At 40.1% G+C, this 25,352-nt stretch overlaps 1 protein-coding gene across 1 annotated transcript in view; it reads right to left on the reverse strand.

Moving 5' to 3' along the window:
* The window catches only part of grm6a (glutamate receptor, metabotropic 6a), a 177,071-nt gene that overhangs the window by 35,345 nt on the left and 116,374 nt on the right, over positions 1–25,352 (reverse strand). Inside the window, exons 6-9 of the mRNA XM_079827992.1 lie at positions 23,907–24,047; positions 23,568–23,768; positions 18,326–18,465; positions 13,066–13,689 (exon numbers count right to left, since the gene is read on the reverse strand). Of these exons, the coding sequence (XP_079684118.1) occupies positions 13,066–13,689; positions 18,326–18,465; positions 23,568–23,768; positions 23,907–24,047 (1,106 nt within the window). The remainder of the gene's footprint in view (positions 1–13,065; positions 13,690–18,325; positions 18,466–23,567; positions 23,769–23,906; positions 24,048–25,352) is intronic.

Raw genomic sequence — 25,352 nt, forward strand, 5'->3', positions numbered from 1 at the left:
GTGCGCTTGTCTTTATAGTTCTCCAAAAGCCCAAATAATAAATGTCTCCAGAATAACACAAATTTGTTATCAATGTTCTTTGTGATAAAATCACAAACATTTTGCCAAAACTGTCTCACATATGGGCAGTGCCAAAATAAATGAACCACAGTTTCAGGGCTACTGTCACAAAAGGTGCAATTAAAATCAATATCACCTTTAAATTTTACAAAGTAATGTTTCACTGGGTAAATTCTATGTATAATTTTAAATGATACCTCTTTGACTTTGTTTGTAATTAAATATTGATTAGGTATAAGCCAGACCTTTTTCCATACAATAGAGTCTATAAAGCGATTCCAATGTGAGTAAATATAAGGCAAAGACACAATGTTTCTTTGAAATAACTCTCTTATGGATCTGTTTTGTGAGTTAAAGGAAAAACAAATATTACCTACATAAGAACTCACTATAGTAGGTGGGGACCATTGTTGAATGTTAAGTCTTTCTTTATATCTAAACAACATACATATTTTAGGGGATATAGCACCAAAAACTTTTGCATAGTCCCCTGGTGTTACAGGAATCTTATAATGTGCCAAAAACTCATTGTAAGTGAAAAGAAAGCCATTTGTATTAAATAACTGATCCACCAATATAATGCCATTATCAAACCAATGTTTCAAAAATAATGATTTGCGTTTATATAATATATCCCTATTGTTCCATATATAATACTTATGTGGTGAAAAATTATGTTTGTAGATCAAGGACCATGATAAAAAGGCCTGACGATGAAATTCAGATACTTAAAGCCAAGAGTTGAAGAATGTACAACTTTAAGTAAAACGCAGTGCTCATCACTGTTACTTTTCACCCAGCCATCCAATCAGAGTGGAGGAGGGGTGGGACGAATACAACACCGATCAGCCATCACATTCTGCTTGTACTATGTCAACAGTGCATTTGCTATTTAAACAACGTGGCGCTGGACATGAAAATGATTACTGCGTCAGGCTTAAACTAGCAAAAAACTAAAAAACTAGTGCTATGTGTTTGATAGGGCCCCTTATTGTAAAGTGTTACCACTTAATGTGAGTAAATTACTCCAGTAAATTATGAAAAATAAAACATGTTCCTGGGTCAACAACATCCCTGTTATTTCAGGTTAGGCTGTTAGGGCTGCCCAAAGGAAAGAAAAATCCTAATAAAATCTTTTTGAAATCTATCATTTTCCCTTGACTCAAGTGAGATTAAATAGACAGCAAATGGAGACTTAAAGACTCTCATGTGTCACCATTTACAATGTCTAAAACTGTGCACCAATTTACCAGTCTGCCATCAAAAATGAGAGATCCCACAATGAACTTGAATATTTCTCATCAAATTCAGACAGACAACTTCAAAGAGCTTCAGACATGGAAGTCTTGATAGTATTAAATATCTTCTGTCCTGTGAGTTTCTTATTCCTTTAGCTAAAAAACTGGAAATAAAAGATGAAACTGAAATGTGTGTGAAGAAATAATGTTTTTTAAAACATGTGCAATATCTATGATATAACCCAGCTAACAAAAATATATGTTCTAAGAACATAACGTTCATATTAGGTTATGAAAACTTAAATTTCAAATGTTCTCATGTTTTAAAAATGTTTATTCTTGGTTATGCGACTGTTAAGGAAACATTCTCTGTTTTATCATTCTTTAAACATCGTCGGAATGTTACTTGTGAATGTTCTCTGGACATTCTGAAACATTCTTAAGTATGTGGTGTTAACTTTTTGAGGATATTATTAAAGGGTACAACACACACACACACACACACACACACACACACACACACACACACACACACACACACACACACACACACACACACACACACACACACACACACACACACACACACACACACACACACACACACACACACACACACACACACACACAGTTTCTGTTAGTCTCATGTTAATCTTGTTAATAACTCCCAAGAGTCTTTAGTTTTATCATATCGTTAGCCTCATAGCATAATTGCCCAGATCATATTTCAATGTTTTTGGACTTAGGCAATTATGCTATGAGGCTAACGATATTTAAAAAGACAGATACACTACCAGTCAAAAGTTTGGAAACTGTACTATTTTTACTGTTTTTGAAAGAAGCGTTGAACATTGAACATAAGATTGACGTAAATCTAATTACTAGTCTTCTCCACTAGATGTCACCCTATTATTTGCCTTGCGCGATGTTACAAAGGAGCGAGAGGCGCGCCTGTCATTCATTCATTCATTCAGTGCTTAAATGGCGGCTTCCGGTGCGTTGTCAACGCTTGTAATGCTGAGGTGAAATGCTACAAATCTCCGGAATCCTTTGATGAGACATCCCCCAGACGTTGCAACACCCCCACAGTCGAGCACACAACCACTAAAAATAGATCACATACATGTGAATGCTTGCCTTGCATTATGATCATTGTATTAAATTTGAGCGTTCACTTAAGCACTTTAGCCATTATAGACATTCAAATCAACTTAGTCAATAGACAGCGCAGGACCAATAATTCAAACCTAATAGCTTATATTATAAACAGATTTCCTCAAATAAAAGTTAGTCCACATAAGTCAGCACGTTAAGGTATTGTTGTTTGTTACCATTGCAACTACTTGTGCCCAGGTATGAACACGATTCGCGTGTATGAAAAGTAACTGCACACATGACGGTCGGCAAAATCGCAAGAAAAGCTTGTCGTGTACTGAATATTGCTGAAAATCATCCTATATCCTTTTTATGTTTTAGAATAAATATATTAAAATATCCATAAAAACGAAATAGTATAAAATACTTCTCAAATACATTTTTTAGAATAAAGTTGCAACAAAATTGTATTGTATTTAACATAATTGTATGCATTTGAAATATAGAGATGGGTTCTGTTTTAATGTACCCGAGTGTACCTTAAATAAATAGTTTAAATCAGGGCTCTGAACCGGTTCAAGGAACGAAAACGAAAACCGGAAACGAACGAAATTTTAAGAGGAACAAAAACGAAATCAAAATCAATTTGAATCGTTCTGAACAGAAACGTTAATTTGAAATGACCATTAACCGGTTAATAACGTTATTTTATCGTTCTCTTTAATATTTTAATTTGGCAGTGACCAATAATGAATAGAATAGGCTAGTAGCTACAGCATGTGACGTTGACGGATCAAGCGTGAGTGAAATGCCCGCGCACCATCATCTATAAATCTACCGGTTACGCAAATGATCAAGCTTTATTAGCTGACTGAATTTGATTATGTGATGCAAGGACGTGTTGCGCAGTGTTTGCTTTGAAATTAGCAGTTTACGATGCATTAAAAGAGCAATGGTTATCCAGTTTATTTATTCTTTATTCATGCAATTTTTAAAACAAGTCGTGTTGAAAAAAAAGTTATGTACAAAGAATGTTATCACTCTTCTGAAAAGAATTAGGCATTTAGACGGCCACTTTCCGCTCCATTAAAACAGGTCAATATTTGTCCCGCTGTTTATGCTTTGTAATTAATGCATGTATTTCTGTTGTGGTTTTAAAAATGTTATGAAATAAATATTCAAGTTTAATTATCATGCGTTATATTATTATTGAGTGAAAATAAGTCTTTATTTATACATATTTGTTTAAAGTATAGGCTAAATTAAAATAACGTTATTAACCGTTATTTTTTCAAATCAAACCGTTTTCGGAACAGTAATGTTTAATGAGGAACGCAAAAACGGAAACGTTAAAATATCGATTCTGCTCGGAGTGAACCGATTGATATTTGATATTTGAGACCTGATGCACGCATGGATCCCACTGTTCCTGTGAGTTGGTTACGACTGTGTTTACGTTAAAACTCACTATGGGCATTGAGACATTTTTGAGTGTATTTGACCATTAATAAGATGGAAAAAGGAGCTCATTTTTGCACTTGTATGTCAGAGGCGGCTTTATTACGGTATGTGTGTGTGCGCTACAGATGCGAGCGCCATATCTGCGGGATTAGTACAATTAAAGTTATGTGCAACCCCGCGCGAAATTCAGACCGGTCACACCAATTCTAACACGCTGTCATGAGGAAAAATCCAGCAGAACACGCGTTCGCAATGTTCAGAGGATTAAACAGACTGAATGAGAGGAGGCGGGTGTGTGTCGGAGAGGAGAGCGCAGCTGATATCGATACTCGAGAAAATGAGTATTGTATCGTTTCAGATATTTCAGTATCGATACATAGCGAAATATCGATATTTTTGACAACACTAGTAGGCATACACACAGGTTCAAAGACTCGTTCTCTCACCCCTACAGTGCAATTCGGCTAGGTGTACATCCGCGCTAAAATGGTGAAAGGTGAAAGTCATCATAGCTTGCGTAGTATAGATCCAGCTCCCAACCCAACTTTGAGAAGAGATTAACGGCGATATTTTTTTTATCGCCCGATAAGAGTCTCACGTTAACGCAGCACGTTAATGCCGATAACGGCCCACCACAAATTTTTTTACAGTCTATGGGCCATACGAAGAAAAAAACTTTCCGAAACCTATCCTAATCCTGAAGGAGTGTATTTGGCACAGAAATACTTAGACGTCCAAATCGTTTTTTTTGTTTGGCCATGTTTAGCATGAGAATCCAGAAGCATTAGACACCCCCCCCCCCCTCACCCCTTTGAAGACCAGATAACTTTGAACGAATGTTTTATAAACATTACTGGAAGAACGTTTGTTCATAACTTTGAGAACCTTGCTACAACATTAGCTAAACTGCTGAGAAGGTTCCCTGTTAAGCCGCGTTTCCACCGCAGGAACTTTCCCCAGGAACTTTGCGCTGGTACTCGGTGTGTTTCGACCGCAGGGTCTAAATGACGTTCTGGGTAAATATTTCCCCCTCCGAACGGCCCTGCTCGTGAGGTGGTACCATAGACCGTAAAAAAATATGGACGACGCGACTTCATTGACTTCCGCTGACCAAAGTTGAAGCTTTCGTAGGCCCGCTCACGGCGCTGACATCTTGGGACCGAGTCTGCGCAGTAGCGATCTCGGGACCGGAGTTGCGCAGTAGAGAACAGGAAGTAGAGGCGCGATTATCAAAAGCCCGCCCACACTCTCGCAGATGCAGAACAATTCATTATGTTGGTGTGAAATAAACAGTTATGGAAGTGTAGAAATTAAAGCTAAAGCTCCAATCTCCTCCCAAAAATCCAGAAAAAAGTCCGTTAGTGCCTCAGTGACAAGTTCATTCAGAGAAGCCGTCAATCTCAGCTGTCAATCATGACGTCACACCCCTCGTTTTTATAGCATCAAATAACTCACTAAAACTAAACTTATTTAAAAAACGAACACTTGAAATGAAATTATTGTAATAAAAACTGCCTAAAATGACAGAAACCATCTTTAGGAAACAATTATTTGAAGTGTAATTAAATTGTTTAGTGTGTCTCGCGCCCATTCTAATACATGGAGAGGCGGGGTTTAGGAGCTATACTGGGACCGGCCACCGGGGGGCGATCGAGGCGCGAAAGCTTCAATTTCTGACTGAAGCACTACAGGCTTGGGTGGTACTTTTTCAATGTTCAAAAGAACTTTCGGGGGTGGGACTTAGGCACTGAACATGCTGATTGGTTGAGCTCACGCAGCATTTTATTTCAACCAGCATTTTAAAAAGTCTTTTGCGAGGTTCGTTCTGCGTTCAATAAATATCAGTCTTGCTCTTTCTGTCCGATGGCGCGTGTTCGTCTCAGCCATCGCACGGTCAATGTCCGTAATAGCTGATGATAACATGCGTTGTCTTATTTTAAATCTAGCTTTACGAGCTTTCAGAATACACTTTAGTATCAGTGCTCGTCTCTTTTCCGCCGTTTTGTCCTCTTTAGTAAACCAATACATAACCAGCAAAAGCAGCGCTGCTTGAATCTCCTCCACTTGTTATTGTTGCAGACAGTATCGCACAAAAATGATTCCTGTCCGTCTGTGACTGGAGGAGCAGTCGCGCGCAGTCCTACATCACCGGACTAATTTGCCTAATCTTCACGATACTTTAGACCGCAGTGGAAACACAGACAGTAGCAGGTCTGGGGGAAAAAAGTTCCTGTAAAAAAAGTTCCTGGTACAAATTGTTCCGGGTAATTTCGGTGGAAACAGGGCTATAGCTAGGAAGTGACTATTTTACATTTTGAACACCAAATATAAAACTAAAGGCCTGTTCACACCGGGACGATTTTCGCACGCGTTTATCGCCGACGTTTAACGCCTCGGGACTAAACAATGGGCGCCAATGTGAGTGTTCACACCGACGCGCAAAACGCCAGGCGTAAAAGCGTCATTTTAAAAAAAACGCCTCGGGTTCGTTTTTTTATTTTGACGCGGCGTGTAAAAAACTGTCCGACCAATGAGATCGGCACTTTTGTTCACGTGCCTGGAGCTGCTGAAGTGACAGTAAAACACGACTTGGTGGCGCTCGAGCACAAAACGGTCTTGCCGAGCACACATTGATACGACGAAGAAGTAGTAAGTAGACAAAGAAGAAGATGAACTGCTAATGCTGCTTGCCAGTTAGCAAAAAGTGTGTGAATGGTTTTGTCCATATACATAATATGTCTATGGTTTGGCAAGCACGTAAATACTGTCTCTCTTCTCCTTCTGTGTGACAAGCGAGTGTCAGAGGCTTAAAGTGCCGCAGCACCATCTTGTGTACCGGGAGCGCATCGACTGAATGTGCACGTTCACTCGGCGCAGCGCCAGTGAAAATCAAGTAGGGCTCGCTGCAGCCTGCGGTGGATATCCAACTCCGCCCACATCTAAGTGTGACGTCAGAACTCCCGCCCTGCAGCTAATTTCATTGGTTACAGTTACGGGTAGGTTTAGAGATCAGTGTTTGGTGTAGGCAATCAGTACTTAATTCGTTACAGTGACGGGTAGGTTAAGGGAAAAGAGTTTGGTGTAGGCAATCAGTACTTAATTCGTTACAGTGACGGTTAGGTTTAGGGAAAAGAGTTTGGTGTAGGCAATCAGTACTTAATTCGTTACAGTGACGGGTAGGTTTAGGGATCAGTGTTTGGTGTAGAGGCAGTCTCTACTGTGATTGATATGACCAATAAAATCTTAAAAATCGGCTGCAGGGCGGCATTGGCCTGGCCTCTGACGTCACACTTGGATGTGGGCCGGGTTGGACATCCACCGCAGGCTGCAGCGAGCCCCTTCTCGTGAAAATCGCTTGGGTGTGAACACTCAAGACGCACCGAAAAACGGCACGAAAAACGCTGGCGATAAGCGCGCGCGATATTCGTCCCGGTGTGTACAGGCCTTAACTTTTCTACAGGGGACGTACGATCACCCTCAATCATCATGTAGCAAAGTCATTCACCATGTGAGTGCAAAGGGTCACTGGCTGAGAGCCGCTGGTTAGAGGCATGATTTAGAGAGCCTCCTTTACACCTGTTCTCAACAAGAACATTCTGACTAGGAAGTGACTCTTCCTGATTGAGGGTGCTCACCAGGTAATGCGCAAAACTTTCCGAGAAACTTCTGCGGCTGGGAGGAGAACAGAGCAGCAGCCGGGCGGCCGGCATGTTGCAGCGGAGACAGATGTTGCTGTCAGAATCGCTCGGCGGAGTTCCGTTCTCCACTCAGCATCGGTGACACATCTGCCAACACGCGCTGGAGGAGGTGCTGAGAAACGTCCTGCTGTCAATCATTCTCCTGTTAATCTCGTCTCCCCCGCGCTGTTGCCAGTGAGTCATGCGCATAATTCTGGGGCTAAGCTTGAACTACAAAAGCTTTTAAAATATTCTTTTGTAAAAGTTCCAATCAGCAGTTTTTAATCGGCGGAGAGGTGTTCATCAGCAGGCACGATGTGTATCGACAACGGTGGAGCGTTCTTGTCACCTGTAAATCGTTCAAGCATTTTTTTTTTCGCCTTTACTTTTGCTTTTACACATTAGCGTGGCTGGCACGTTTGCTGGCACAAGCAGAATGAAGCCCGAGCACTCAACATGATGAGCTCTGCAGGCAGCTTATCAGCTTCGGCAGAGTGTACAAACACAGGAGAATCTGCTTGGCTGGGAAAGCGCTATTGACAAAACCTCAAAATTCATCCGCACGGACATATTGAGAATGGAACAGTATAGGGGCTTTACAATAACCAGTGGCTCTGTATCGCTCATGAACCCGTCTTTGGCTAGAGCGAGACAGAAAGGTTCATGTACAGTACATTTCAGCAAGATTGGGACTTGCTAAGGTGCCGAAAGAATTCTGGACAACGTGAAGAAGAATTTTCTTCACTAATTAAATGAATAGTTCCTTAATTCAATAGCTTGTCCTTGCATTCCTCACCGAAGCTGCAGCTTTTCATAAATGTATGAAGTTACAATTTAAATCTGATGTCATTTTTTGTTCAATACTTTTTCTGTGCAAACTTAATATGCAGGATCTATTAAAAAGTTATTAAGTTTATTCCACAGGAAAAAATATGTACAGTGAGTACTTTCATTCAGCAATGATGCATTAAAGGGGTCATGAACTGAGAAATCAAATTTCCCTTGAGGTTTTGACATATAAGAGTAGAAGTGTGAACCTACAGTGGTCTCACGATTCGGTTCGATTGCGATTATCATGCCATCGATTCGGTTCGGTTCGATCATATATCACGATGCATCACAATGCACTGCATCCTCATGTATATCATTTTGTCAGTCAGTTATATGACCTGAACCTTTCATTTTACCGGCTCAAAGAAAACACGCTTCTTGAATGTATCAAACATCAAACAAAACTCAAGTCTGGGCACAGATGACAACAGGAGTGTTTAGAACAAATACACAAAACTAAAAGCCACTTCAGGAGGTGGTCTGGGCCGCATTACAGTGAAAGTTAAACTCTAAATGCATCTAGTTGTTGAAACATTTTACTCCTCCCAACAATGCTAAAAAATAAACGTGTGAGAGTTATGGGCTATGTGACATGTTATAGCCAGATATGACAGCGCTACTGAAGCACGCATCACAAACTACGCATCAAGCCAGCACACAAACTACTGCAAATAAAACCGAAAGCAAGTCGCAGGTGCTCAACTTACAATCATGTTTTGGTGACGTGAACTCCAATAAATCTGCATATAGTGCGAGAATTGGAGCTCGGATTTATATCCGTTTTGCGGAGATACATTTATGTGACCAAATGTAAATGAAACCGTTTTGATAAATCAGATATATATCAGATCTGTAAAAACACATGAAGTGACCAGGTGTAAACATGCCCTTTAAGAACTCTAACGTTGCTATAATTTGATCCATTTTTGGCTGAGCTGGGTCCACCTTGGCATTGACAGGCGTTAACAGCTCATGATGTAAACGGCTGATGTGGATTCTTCTCAAGTGGTATTATTACCCCATGTACATTTTATTTGTGCGTGACATGATTTACACACAGCACGTGTGTCATCTCCAGGTCGTGCTTACCAGGTTGTTCATAAAAGCCGAAATGTGCCCAGATGCCTGCTTTTAAAGTAGTTGGAGCATTTTAATTACTCGCACTCGCGTCTCGCCTCCCTCTGCCTTTGTGTGCTACCGCGACGTACATTATATTATAATCGGTTATGGTCTATTACTGAACCGATACCAAATCGTCCACGTCTGCATCGCGATGCATCGAAGAAACGATTCATTTCGACTATAAGAATATCCTATAAGTTGCAGAACTGAAAACTTCCTAGTTAGTCTAAAAACAGCTTTTATTGTAACTAAGCCCAGAGAACGTCTCGTTGTTGTTCTTAGATGTGTGAAAGAAGAAGATCAAGGCCTACTTCATCATCGCAACTTTGGCCCCGCCTACTGGCATGTTAGTGAGATGACGAGGAGTGAAGAGCGATACAGGATCACTGGAATAAAAATAACATTACCTTCCAAAGGATCCTAATGCTAGGAATGTGTATTTATTTTCAACAATGTGAATGTCTCTGTCATGGGCGTCACTAGGCCCTTTTTAGGGGGGCTTCAGCCAACACCCCAAAACTTCTGTCCAGCCCGCCTAAAAATGTGTGATTAACCTTTCAAACATGAAACTGGCAGGAGGCTTCGGCTTCGGCACGTTTTTTAATCTGCGTTAATCAGCGTGTTCTTCAATCCACAGCGGTGTGGAACAGAGCGCAAGTCCGAAGCAGAGGTGTGTGTGTTGATCTGAGCCTCATTGGTCTGTCGCCGCACATCAATGTCAAAATATTTGAACCAATCAAATCAGAGTAGGCGGGCTTTACGTTCACACAGAAGCTGCTGAGACTCAGCGTGAATTTTAGCAGCATGACTCGACGTCAAGTGCGAGATATGTAGCTAAACTAAAAATTTCATATTTGACAGCTGCTTCTTTAAGTCAGAAATGTTAAACAAATGACAAAAAAATTCAGGCAAATGAATACACTTTTGTCTAATTTCGCCATTTTGATTTGAAATAGGCCTATGTAATGTCATTCATAATATAATTAACAAACAAGAAATATTAACAAAGCCGTTTTCTTCAGATTAGGCATAAGATTAATAGTAAGGAATGTGTGCATATTGTAAAGGAATAATTCCATGTGTAGCTCTCAGTAAATAAAAAAGCACAGCTTTTTTCATCCTGTATTGGGCATAAGATTGGAAATGAATGTGTGCGTATTGTGAAAAAATTAAATACATTTAGTTACCTATCTTTCCTGTTAGCCTTCAGTAAATTAACATCTATGAAAATGATTCATAAAACATATAAATATCAGTTAAACATATGTTTACTGTCTTCACTGACGAAAATGGAAAAAACTTTATCAGTCATATCTGCACTGACATGGTTTTCAAGCTGTTGTTATCTATTTTTTTGGCGTTCAAAACATCTTAAAATGCATATATGTAGATCATAGAAATCAACATTTTCTTGAGGGGTCATGCCCCCGAAACGAAAAGAAAAAAAAACAGACAATATCCTAGTATGCATACTAATAAGCTACTAGTTAATAGTGAGAATTGGACCCTAAACTAAAGTGTCACCATTTTCTTTTTCATACCCTCACTAGGGGCTGAGCTCCCCTAAAATGAAAATCCTAGAATCGCCCCTGGTCTCAGTTGGGCATTATTTGTATTTACTACATTTCACTGTGGATTCTTTGGGAAATCAGTTGCAAATTCCACACAGACTTTTACGATATGTAATAATGCCACAACATGTTAATTATATTGCCTAATCTGTGACCAGTGATTTCTGATATGTAATGATTTGTGTACAATCAAATGTTCTTTGTCTATGACTAAACACTCAATTTCACATTGTTTCTCTTAGTAGGATAAAAAACAATCTGTTAATTAAAACTGTGATTAAATTATATATAGAAAGCGATCAAAGAATGCTCCCTTCACAATCGCTGGAGCTGTCAATCAAACAGCGTGAGTTGCTCAGCGACTGAGTTCTGGACTCTCGCCAAAACTCCCGTAATAATCAAATCTCTTATTCATGATGAAGGCATTCGTTAGTGTGAGTTGCAATGACGAGATTACTGCACTCAACATGTCTGTGATTGGCTACGATGCTCATCACTGCAACCTTTCAAGCCACGATCTAAATATAATGCTATAATCCAAGAGTTTTCAAACTTTATGATGCCAAGGACCCCCAAATGATGAACCTTTATGAGGGACCCCCTTCCTAAAATCCATCTATTTTTATGTACGAAAAACCTTAAAACTGTTAGATAAATAGTAAGGTTGACATTATGAATACAACATATTGTTTCCCAACTTAAATTGGCTATTAATGTTGGATGTATAAACCCGATTTTCAATTAAAAATTATTTGTATAAGCAACTTTCACAATAAATGTATGCAAGCAGCGCACGTACTGTGTTAAGAAAACTGCCTTACAACCCCAGTGAGTGAGATAAAGGGGACTATAGTGAGAGAAACTCACTAGAAAGCAAACATATACAATTCTGGAATGTATACGGCAAGAAAGGAGAGAAAAATTTAGAAATGAAACCGTTAGAATATTCGGTAGACTTTACCCATTTTTGCTTTGTCTTTTTATTCTCTGAAATTTTCTGGGGACCCCTTATGACCTTCTGGAGGACCCCAGTTTGAAAACCCCTGCTATAATCAACACTTTTCACGGTTAGTTAAAGGGTTAGTTCACCCAAAAATGAAAATTCTGTCATTAATTACTTACCCTCATGTCGTTCGACACCCGTCAGACCTCCGTTCATCTTCAGAACACAAATGAAGATATTTTAGTTGAAATCTGATGCCTCTGAAAGGCCTCCATTGGCACAATGCACTTTACACTCTCAAGACACATAAAAGGCACTAAAGACGTCGTTACAAAGTCCATCTCACTACAGTGGTTCTAAAATAACTTTATGAATCGGCGAGAATAGTTTTTGTGCGCAAAAAAACCCTAAATAACGACTTATATAGTGATGACGATTTCTAAACAAGGCATCATGAAGCTTCGAAGCGTTATGAATCAATGAGCCAAATGATGATTCGGATTGTGTGTTAAACCACCAAACTGCTGAAATTTGGCGATTCAAACTGCTGAATCGACTCACTGATTCATAACGCTCCGAAGCTTCATGATGCCTTGTTTTGAAATCGTCATCACTATATAAGTTGTTATTTAGGGTTTTTTTGCGCACAAAAATTATTCTCGTCGCTTCATAAAGTTATTGTAGAACCACTGTAGTGAGATGGACTTTGTAACGACGTCTTTAGTGCCTTTTAAGGGTCTTGAGAGTGTAAAGTGCATTGAGCCAATGGAGGCCTTTCAGAGGCATCAGATTTCAACTAAAATATCTTCATTTCTGTTCTGAAGATGAACGGAGGTCTTACGGGTGTCCAACGACATGAGGGTAAGTAATTAATGACAGAATTTTCATATTTGGGTGAACTAATCCTTTAACCGTGACAGCTGTAACAGTAAAAACGAGCTAAAAGTACACATGTAATGAAAGGGACTACAGAGATTCGGGACATACAGGACATGGTTTGCACCCTGCAGGAAGCAAAACAATAAAATAATAATTACTACAGTAAATTGCAGATTTAACAGGCTCACCTGTACTGCGATCATAACGAAGGTTATCATAAGCTGTGAAGTGGGGCTGATGAATTTTGGAGGCGTGACGGACTTCTTGCCCTGCTCGAAGATCCGGTAGATCCTGTTGGTCTTTGTGAGCATGGCGGAGTACGTAATGCTCATGCCCAGACCCAGCAGCAGCCTGCGGAAAGCACACACCACAGTTGTCGGCTCAGCGATCATGAGGAAGGTGATGAGGTAGATGAGGAAGATTCCGGTCAGGAGCACGTAGCTGAGCTCGCGACCCGCGGCCCTCACGATGGGGGTGTCGTTGAAGCGGATGAAGGTAATAATGACGGACAGGGTTGCCATGATGCCAAGAATAGCCAGAAATAGAGGGATGACGGCCCAGGGAGAATGCCACTCCAGCTTGATGATGGGAGTTGGCCGGCAGGCAGTGCGGTTGAGGGTCGGCCGCATGTCGAAAGGGCACATCTCGCAGTTGAACTCGTCAGCTTGGAACTGATACCCGTCACACAGCTCACAGTGCCAGCAGCACGGGACACCCTTCACCATCTTCTTCCTCTCACCCGATTGGCACGGAAAACTGCAAACAGAGTCCGGAATCTGACGGGATCCACCAGTCCACTGCATGTCTTCTACCTGATGAAATACAGAGAACATTTAAAGAGAACTAAACTAGAAAAAAATGTTAATCGGTACATAATAAAGGGTTAGTTCACCCAAAAATGAAAATTCTGTCATCATTTACTCGTTCAACACAAGATATTTTTAAAGAAATCTGAGATATTTCTGTCCCTCTATTGAAGCTGTCAACTACAACTCTGACGCTTCAAAAAAGTTCGTGAAAAGATCGCAAAACTAATCCATATGAATTGAGTGGTTTAGTCCAAATTTTCTAAAGAGACTTGATTGCTTTATATGATGAACAGGATTATTTTAAGCTTTTATTCACATTGAAACATTGAACAACACACACATCAGCTGTGGTAATGAAGCTTAAGCATGATCACTTGATGTGAGAGAACCACTGAGGTTCATTCTCGTGTTACGCAGCACGTTTGAGCTTCAGCAAGAACCAATGAGGTTCATTCTCGTGTTACGCATCACATTTGTGCTTCCACAAGAACCAATGAGGTTCATTCTTGTGTTACGCATCACGTTTGAGCTTCGGCAAGAACCAATGAGGTTCATTCTTGTGTTATGCAGTCCGTTTGAGCTTCAGCAAGAACCAATGAGGTTCATTCTTGTGTTACGCAGCACGTTTGAGCTTCAGCAAGAACCAATGAGGTTCATTCTTGTGTTACGCAGCACGTTTGAGCTTCAGCGAGAACCAATGAGGTTCATTCTTGTGTTACGCAGCACGTTTGAGCTTCAGCGAGAACCAATTAGGTTCATTCTTGTGTTACGCAGCACGTTTGAGCTTCAGCGAGAACCAATGAGGTTCATTCTTGTGTTACGCAGCACGTTTGAGCTTCAGCGAGAACCAATGAGGTTCATTCTCGTGTTACGCATCACGTTTGAGCTTCAGCAAGAACCAATGAGGTTCATTCTAGTGTTACGCAGCACGTTTGAGCTTCAGCAAGAACCAATGAGGTTCATTCTTGTGTTACGCAGCACGTTTGAGCTTCAGCAAGAACCAATGAGGTTCATTCTAGTGTTACGCAGCACGTTTGAGCTTCAGCGAGAACCAATGAGGTTCATTCTCGTGTTACGCATCACGTTTGAGCTTCAGCAAGAACCAATGAGGTTCATTCTAGTGTTACGCAGCACGTTTGAGCTTCAGCAAGAACCAATGAGGTTCATTCTTGTGTTACGCAGCACGTTTGAGCTTCAGCAAGAACCAATGAGGTTCATTCTTGTGTTACGCATCACGTTTGTGCTTCCACAAGAACCAATGAGGTTCATTCTTGTGTTACGCATCACGTTTGAGCTTCAGCAAGAACCAATGAGGTTCATTCTCGTGTTACGCATCACGTTTGTGCTTCCACAAGAACCAATGAGGTTCATTCTCGTGTTACGCAGTACGTTTGAGCTTCTGCAAGAACCAATGAGGTTCATTCTAGTGTTACGCAGCACGTTTGAGCTTCAGCGAGAACCAATGAGGTTCATTCTCGTGTTACGCATCACGTTTGAGCTTCAGCAAGAACCAATGAGGTTCATTCTAGTGTTACGCAGCACGTTTGAGCTTCAGCAAGAACCAATGAGGTTCATTCTTGTGTTACGCAGCACGTTTGAGCTTCAGCAAGAACCAATGAGGTTCATTCTTGTGTTACGCATCACGTTTGTGCTTCCACAAGAACCAATGAGGTTCATTCTTGTGTTACGCATCACGTTTGAGCTTCAGCAAGAACCAATGAGGTTCATTCTCGTGTTACGCATCACGTTTGTGCTTCCACAAGAACCAATGAGGTTAATTCTCGTGTTACGCAGTACGTTTGAGCTTCAGCAAGAACCAATGAGGTTCATTCTTGTGTTACGCAGCACGGTTGAGCTTCCTCAAGAACCAATGAGGTTCATTCTTGTGTTACGCATCACGTTTGAGCTTCAGCAAGAACCAATGAGGTTCATTCTCGTGTTACGCAGCACGGTTGAGCTTCAGCAAGAACCAATGAGGTTCATTCTCGTGTTACGCATCACGTTTGAGCTTCTGCAGGAACCAATGAGGTTCATTCTTGTGTTACGCATCACGTTTGAGCTTCTGCAGGAACCAATGAGGTTCATTCTCGTGTTACGCATCACGTTTGAGCTTCTGCAGGAACCAATGAGGTTAATTCTCGTGTTACGCAGCACGTTTGAGCTTCAGCAAGAACCAATGAGGTTCATTCTTGTGTTACGCAGCATGTTTGAGCTTCAGCAAGAACCAATGAGGTTCATTCTTGTGTTACGCATCACGTTTGAGCTTCAGCAATAACCAATGAGGTTCATTCTTGTGTTACGCAGCATGGTTGAGCTTCAGCAAGAGGTTCATTCTCGTGTTACGCATCACGTTTGAGCTTCTGCAGGAACCAATGAGGTTCATTCTTGTGTTACGCATCACGTTTGAGCTTCTGCAGGAACCAATGAGGTTCATTCTCGTGTTACGCATCACGTTTGAGCTTCTGCAGGAACCAATGAGGTTCATTCTTGTGTTACGCAGCATGTTTGAGCTTCAGCAAGAACCAATGAGGTTCATTCTTGTGTTACGCATCACGTTTGAGCTTCAGCAATAACCAATGAGGTTCATTCTTGTGTTACGCAGCATGGTTGAGCTTCAGCAAGAACCAATGAGGTTCATTCTCGTGTTACGCATCACGTTTGAGCTTCTGCAGGAACCAATGAGGTTCATTCTTGTGTTACGCATCACGTTTGAGCTTCTGCAGGAACCAATGAGGTTCATTCTCGTGTTACGCATCACGTTTGAGCTTCTGCAGGAACCAATGAGGTTCATTCTCGTGTTACGCAGCACGTTTGAGCTTCCTCATGAACCAATGAGGTTCATTCTTGTGTTACGCAGCACGTTTGAGCTTCCTCAAGAACCAATGAGGTTCATTCTTGTGTTACGCATCACGTTTGGCTTCAGCAAGAACCAATGAGGTTCATTCTTATGTTACGCATCACGTTTGAGCTTCAGCAATAACCAATGAGGTTCATTCTAGTGTTACACAGCACGGTTGAGCTTCAGCAAGAACCAATGAGGTTCATTCTCGTGTTACGCATCACGTTTGAGCTTCAGCGAGAACCAATGAGGTTCATTCTCGTGTTACGCATCACGTTTGAGCTTCAGCTAGAACCAATGAGGTTCATTCTCGTGTTACGCATCACGTTTGAGCTTCAGCGAGAACCAATGAGGTTCATTCTCGTGTTACGCATCACGTTTGAGCTTCAGCAAGAACCAATGAGGTTCATTCTCGTGTTACGCATCACGTTTGAGCTTCAGCAAGAACCAATGAGGTTCATTCTTATGTTACGCATCATGTTTGAGCTTCAGCAAGAACCAATGAGGTTCATTCTTATGTTACGCATCACATTTGTGCTTCCACAAGAACCAATGAGGTTCATTCTTGTGTTACGCAGCACGTTTGAGCTTCGGCAAGAACCAATGAGGTTCATTCTTGTGTTACGCAGCACGTTTGAGCTTCAGCAAGAACCAATGAGGTTCATTCTTGTGTTACGCAGCACGTTTGAGCTTCAGCAAGAACCAATGAGGTTCATTCTTGTGTTACGCAGCACGTTTGAGCTTCAGCGAGAACCAATGAGGTTCATTCTTGTGTTACGCAGCACGGTTGTGCTTCCACAAGAACCAATGAGGTTCATTCTTGTGTTACGCAGTACGTTTGAGCTTCAGCAAGAACCAATGAGGTTCATTCTAGTGTTACGCAGCACGTTTGAGCTTCAGCGAGAACCAATGAGGTTCATTCTCGTGTTACGCATCACGTTTGAGCTTCAGCAAGAACCAATGAGGTTCATTCTAGTGTTACGCATCACGTTTGAGCTTCAGCAAGAACCAATGAGGTTCATTCTTGTGTTACGCAGCACGTTTGAGCTTCAGCAAGAACCAATGAGGTTCATTCTTTTGTTACGCAGTACATTTGAGCTTCAGCAAGAACCAATGAGGTTCATTCTAGTGTTACGCAGCACGTTTGAGCTTCAGCGAGAACCAATGAGGTTCATTCTTGTGTTACGCATCACGTTTGTGCTTCCACAAGAACCAATGAGGTTCATTCTTGTGTTACGCAGCACGTTTGAGCTTCAGCAAGAACCAATGAGGTTCATTCTTGTGTTACGCATCACGTTTGTGCTTCCACAAGAACCAATGAGGTTCATTCTAGTGTTACGCATCACGTTTGAGCTTCAGCAAGAACCAATGAGGTTTCTTCTTGTGTTACGTGTTCTTGCGCATCAAGCAATTACAGTTGAGCTTCACTTCTCTTCTTTATGTTCACTGATCAATGTTTATATGTGAATAAAAGCCTACATTCAATCTGTTCATCATATAAAGTGATTGCGTCTCTTCAGAAAATGTGGACTTAACTGCTCAATCCATATGGATTTCTTTTACAATCTTTTTATGAACTATTTGAAGCGTCAAAGTAGTAGTTGTGTAGCTGTCAATGGAGGGACAGAAACGGATTTCATTAAAATATCTTAATTTGTGTTCCAAAGATGAATGAATGTCTCACAGGTTTGGAACAACATGAGAGTGATTAAATGATGACAGAATTTTCATTTTTGGGTGAACTAACTCGTTGTCAATATAATTAAACTGTATGCTAATGTACAATTGGAGTCAATTTACATTGAGTCGCAGGTTATTGGTCCACTGGCCGATGACTCTGTATCCTGGACTAGTGGTGTTGGTCATCTGGTACTGAAAGATGTCATAGCGTCCAGGAGCGTCGCCATTTTCATTAAACAGAACGGCAGTGCCGGCGCTACCTGATAATCACAAAAGAAACATTCATATAATGTTATCATACAACAAGAAACATCATAAATGTCTTTATTTTCCCCAAAAAAAACTAATTCAACTCGTTTTATTTTATTGTTTTGTTTTCATTTTGTCTTTTGCATATTTATTAAATATGGAAAGTTTGGGAAGGACATATCAATGGGCTCATCTCATTTTATTGTGCAAGCTGATATTCCTGAAAGAGCAAAATTGAAATGCATATTGTTCTTTTTTGTCAACCATGAAGAAGGTGATCTCAAAGCTAATAGACATTGAATAAAAGCCACAAAACAGTTCTGATTTCAATGGGTCTTTAAAGAGATACATTAGAGGTGATAGTAATAGCTGAGAGGGTGAGCGTGATCACAGCTAGATATATCATAAAGAGATGAAGAGACTACAAACATCTGCCATGTAGACTCTCCATTCATGCATACTTTATACAGCTGCATATTAGATGCAGCAATATCTGTTTTTAGTCCATGGTTATATTTGAATGATAAACTCGGAATGCAGAATGAACAAACATTCAGCTGCTTCCATGTGATTGTGAATGCTTTGAGTCTGTCTTTGTCAACCTGAATATGTGTATTTAGTTCAGTCATTAGATCCCTTCCTCCTCAGCAAGAACACATCATTCAACCACTCATAACCTGCTTCAGTTAGCCCTGGATGGATGAGCATTTGTCTTTTTCTCGTTTATTCTTTCCTGTATAGGCGGAAGACAGCTTCATTTGAAATGCTGGTGTTGAAAAAAAGGACAGATTTTCTCCTTCACAATAATGCATATTGCTTGTTCAGCCAATTCCCTGCAGGAGAGCTCCCAACCAAATGTTTGCAAGATGACAGTCACTCTTGAGGAAGTGATTTAATGGGAATTCTTTCATGGACAGCTTCACAAAGTTAGATTTACTTGGCAGAACTTTGCCATTTTCTAGAGATTTTTTCAACTATACTGAACTATGAGGTCACACCAATGAGAAGCACTAATCACAGTCTGTATTTAATCGCACATTTACATATTTACCTTTAATATTGTGACATATTGCAAAATTAAACAGAATATTCTGCATATAATAATATAGGGCGGGGCTTGATTTTATCTTTCAGGAATTGATTGGATTACTGGTTAATATTATTTGCCCAACTGCACTGCCTTGGTTACTTAAATAGTAGACAAAATGTTATTTTAAGTGAATCAGTTTCATTTCTTTAGGAAAATATGCACTCATGAATTGTAAACAATATGTTTCTTAATTAAATAAATAAGAGTTGATCTTTGTATGTTATCTGTTAGGATATGCACTACCTTTTTGAAAGAAATTAATATTTTCATTCAGCATTAATTGATAATAAATTGATCAAAAGGAGACAGTAACGACATAATGTCACAAAACATTTCTATTTCAAATAAATGTTGCTCTTTTGGACTCTCTCTAAAAAAATAATAATAATAATAATAATATGTTTAATTTATAAAGCGCCTTTCCCAGGCTCAAGGACGCTTTACAAGCAGTCACCTTTATTTCTCCAGCGCTCTTTTTACAACACAGATGCTTCAGATCATCTTTTCAGTGATGATAGGAAATGAATTTAGTTTTAGATGAAAAGCTAAAGTAAGTTTTTGATTAATTTCTGTTGTAAAAACTGATTTCACAATGTAAAAATACATGTAAAAAAAAAAAAAAAAAAAAAAAAAAAAAAACTTTATATATATATATATATTGCACAAAATGAAAACAATACTGTAAATATTATTATTATAAGTGTGAAAAAAATGAAAAGCACATTAAAAAAAATAACAAGCATGATTTCATCTCTTAAATGTCTTAGTGTGTGTTTTGGTCATAATTTAGACTTTTTAAAATCTAATTTCAGCCTTTTATCTCAAAATTAGGACTTTTTATCATATTTTCAACATTTTATTTTATAATTATGACTTAGCATGTCATTTTTCGTACTTTTAATCTCACTATTATGACTTTTAAAATCATCTTTTTGACTTTTTATCTAATAATGAGGACATTTAAAATCATATTTTCAACATTTTATCTCTTAATTATGACTTTATGATAATTGAAACGAGCTGATCAGTAATATAGTTGAACAAGCAGTAACAGAGTTGATTCACATAATCATAAATAGTCATTTCATATAGTTAATAATCATTTAGATGGACGGTAGACATTTGCCCAGTCCGGGAAAAGATAGGAGATACAGTTGCAAATCATAGTACAATTATGAACTGAAAACAGAGATACAGCACATAATTATTAAGTAAACAAAATCAGAAACAAGTGGAATATAAAACATAAATAGAGAGAGAAAAACAGCTGTTAGCATAGGGTAAGGAGTACATTATGGCTGATAGTATTGGGTGAACACAAGTAGGCTTTGAGTGAGGTTACAGTCATTAGTGCCAGTGACGGAAAAAGACCTGCCGCCCATCGGTGACAAGCAAAATCTGTGTTCAGTAAGAAGTTCACAACCAGAAGATCGAAGAGATCGAGGCAGAACATAAGGAGACAGTAGTTCAGAGAGGTAAGGAGGAGCAAGACCATTGAGTGATTTAAAGGTAAGCAGAAGAATTTTATAAGTAATGAGAGATGACACCGGAAGCCAATGGAGGTTAAATAAAATTATATTAAATAAAATAATAAAAATGTTTCTTAAGAAGTATATCAGCATATTCTGAAGACTGGAGTAATGATGAAAATTCAGCTTTCCATCACTGGAATAAATTATATTTCACAATATATTAAAATAAAAAACAGCTATTTTTATTGTAATCATATTATATAAAGCTACTGTTTTTGTTGTATTTTTGATCAAATATCGGAATTTTTGCGACCACAAATTTTCTGTGATTTTGAGCAAATAGCAATTTAAACTTCTTATGCAGTGCAATATATATATTTTTTTTTTAGATTGAAAGTGCTCTTACTCTACACTGTAATTATATAGAAAAGAGCTACATTCTTCAAAATTTCAACATTTATATTAACATTTATTCTGTGGTGGAAAATTTTAATTATAGAGAAAAATTCATTTTAATCATTATGAATGAGAATTTATTTCTACCCCTGTATCCATATACTGTACATACACTCACCTAAAGGATTATTAGGAACACATACTAATACTGTGTTTGACCCCCTTTCGCCTTCAGAACTGCCTTAATTCTACGTGGCATTGATTCAACAAGGTGCTGAAAGCATTCTTTAGAAATGTTGGCCCATATTGATAGGAGAGCATCTTGCAGTTGATGGAGATTTGTGGGATGCACATCCAGGGCACGAAGCTCCCGTTCCACCACATCCCAAAGATGCTCTATTGGGTTGAGATCTGGTGACTGTGGGGGCCATTTTAGTTCAGTGAACTCATTGTCATGTTCAAGAAACCAATTTGAAATGATTGGAGCTTTGTGACGGTGCATTATCCTGCTGGAAGTAGCCATCAGAGGATGGGGACATGGTGGTCATAAAGGGATGGACATGGTCAGAAACAATGCTCAGGTAGGCCGTGGCAATTAAACCATGCCCAATTGGCACTAAGGGGCCTAAAGTGTGCCAAGAAAACATCCCCCACACCATTACACCACCACCACCAGCCTGCACAGTGGTAACAAGGCATGATGGATCCATGTTCTCATTCTGTTTACGCCAAATTCTGACTCTACCATCTGAATGTCTCAACAGAAATCGAGACTCATCAGACCAGGCAACATTTTTCCAGTCTTCAACTGTCCAATTTTGGTGAGCTCGTGCAAATTGTAGCCTCTTTTTCCTATTTGTAGTGGAGATGAGTGGTACCCGGTGGGGTCTTCTGCTGTTGTAGCCCATCCGCCTCAAGGTTGTGCGTGTTGTGGCTTCACAAATGCTTTGCTGCAGACCTCGGTTGTAACGAGTGGTTATTTCAGTCAAAGTTGCTCTTCTATCAGCTTGAATCAGTCGCCCATTCTCCTCTGACCTCTAGCATCAACAAGGCATTTTCGCCCACAGGACTGCCGCATACTGGATGTTTTTCCCTTTTCACACCATTCTTTGTAAACCCTAGAAATGGTTGTGCGTGAAAATCCCAGTAACTGAGCAGATTGTGAAATACTCAGACCGGCATGTCTGGCACCAACAACCATGCCACGCTCAGAATTGCTTAAATCCCCTTTCTTTCCCATTCTGACATTCAGTTTGGAGTTCAGGAGATTGTGTTGACCAGGACCACACCCCTAAATGCATTGAAGCAACTGCCGTGTGATTGGTTGATTAGATAATTGCATTAATGAGAAATTGAACAGGTGTTCCTAATAATCCTTTAGGTGAGTGTATATACATCAAAGAACACTATGCATGTGTTTTCTGGTTTCATAGATATGTAAGAATGCATGTCTGAGAGTTAAAACCAGCTCGTGACCTTAGGGGTCACTGTCCACCTAGATGTGGGTCTCATGACCCTAGGGGTCAGGGTAGAACTAGTTCTGAGGGTCCGGGTGTCAAGATGGAAGGGACACAGGGACACATGGGGATATTTGAGTATGTGTTTGTAAACTTTTACCATGTGTGGAAAATTACAGAAGGAGAGCGTTATCTGACCTTGTTTAGGGAAACTATAAGACCTGGGGTTTTGTTTTGGTTAGCAGACAACGCTCTGCAGACATTCAGGATGGCTGTGTGACGGTTGACTCTTCTTTTGCAAAAGAATAAACCATTTTATTTAAATGACAAAGATTTGTCTCTTATTCAGAGTTGATTAAAAAACTGCCACAACAATTTATTTAGCAGACATTTTTATCCAATTGACTCTTGACTTGAAATTTTCTCCACAATAACTAAAGTTATACAGGTTTGGAACAACATGGCAATGAGTACATGATAACAGAATTTTAATTTGTGGGTAAAGTGTTCAAATATCCCAGGGCAGGCCCATGTCAATATGCATAACACTTGTGCTCAATCCAGATGAGCCTCTGAGGCAAAACTAGGCTCTCTATGGGGTTTGGACCTTTGAATATCTTTTGGTATTCAGCCTAATGGCATTTCTGATGCCAGTCATGTCTCGTCTTCAGTGATTCTGATCTAGTGTGTCAACTCACCATTGAAGTTGACGGCGCGGATGTAGCTAAGCAGCGAACGTCCCTCCACTGGGTCCATTTTATCACAAACACCTGTGGCCCCCAGACACAGATCCTGGTGCATGTTGTGCAAAGCATGAGCCATGGCATACACCGCATCAATTACAAACTGAACCTTGCCCTCTTGCTCGTAATGAGAATCACGACTGATCCGTTCTTCTCCTGAAAGACAGAGAGAGATAAGCTCAGCAAAGTGTAGGTGAACAATAAGCGAGACAGAAGACATTAAAGACTTTTTAAGGTCACCCGTCATTGCTCCAAACATCAGTTAATTTGCAAACGGCTATCAGGAGCGCTCACCTGTGCATTTCTTCTTTTCTGGGTCGATCTTGATACCTGGACGTGTCAGTTTGCACCTAAAGTCATCCTCCCAGAATTCAGCGAACCAGATATTCCTGCGATTGTTCTCCAGGGATCGAGTGATGAAGTACTGGTCAAACCCTGATCGAAAAGTAGAAAAAAAATCTCATTTTATGTTCATAGCAGAATTAAGTACAATTGCTACAGATACGCTACAGTTCACGATTTTTAGGGCTCAAGCCTGAAAGGGCGCAGAGCCCTATTGTTTTCCTTAGGATTATTATTAGGGCCCAAGCCCTGAAAGGGCGCAGAGCCCTATTGTTCTTCCTCTGTTTCTTATTATTAGGGCCCAAGCCCTGAAAGGGCGCAGAGCCCTATTGTTCTTCCTCAGATTATTCTTTGTTTTTTTTTTTTTTTTTTTTTTTTTTTTTTTTTTCGACTTCTCGGGTACTTTTGGGGCACTTAACATGCTCGAAAACTCTTGAAACTTCGCACAGGCGTCGGAATGCGCGGCCATCAGAGCCGGGCTGAAGCTGGTACCCGGGCGTGGCAGGGGGGCTCGACAGCGCCCCCTTAAGTGGGGTCTGAAAACTTGGTCCATATATCAAACACACTTGCACGTACATGTATGAAACTCGGTACACATAAAGAACTCATCGGGCCAAACAACTTTCGTGCTCATAGTTATGCGTCAGCCCAACAGGAAGTGAGCTATAATCGGTTGTTCGGAAAACCCATGCTCTGGAATTTAATATACTCCTCCGAGGCCATTGTTTCGATCATCGCCAAACTCGGTCAGCATGAAGTGAACATATCCAGGATGCTAAATTGCGAGCGGATTTTTGATATCTCAAATGGTTTGGCCGTGGCGAAGCAACGAATTTATGGCGAGAAAAGGGAAACAGGAAGTGTGTTATAACGTCAGCAAACATTGACTGATTTGGATGAAACTTCAGCTGTGTGTTCGTTGTAAGAGGCCGATCACATGGATATGACTTTTGTGAGTCAAAGTTATAGCGCCACCAACTGGCAGCAGGAAGTGTGTCACTTTCAAAAATGCTTTGAATCACCATCTTATTTTCACCCCATTTACTTCAAACTTCATCAGTATAATGTGAAAACATGACAGATAGAGACGTATGAAATGGATTCCTGAAATTTCAAATACTGTTGCCATGGCAACGTGTCAAAGTTTAATAATCTTTTGGCTGTTTTGAGGCTCTTAGCATGCTTGAAATTGCTTGAAACTGCTTGAAACTCAACACACACATCAGAGATGTCAGTCAGTACACATTGGCAAAGCATCAGAAATGGGCGGGGATGAGGGCCTCTCTAGCGCCACCTTTTGACAAAAGTGGGGGGGTTAGTTTTATCTTCAGTCACCAAACTCGGTACATATATTGTTCTCTTCGAGCCGGACAACTTTCTAATTTACAGTCATTAGCT

This window comes from Gobio gobio (genome assembly GCF_949357685.1).
Source record: "Gobio gobio genome assembly, chromosome: 10".
Taxonomy (NCBI): Eukaryota; Metazoa; Chordata; class Actinopteri; order Cypriniformes; family Gobionidae; genus Gobio; species Gobio gobio.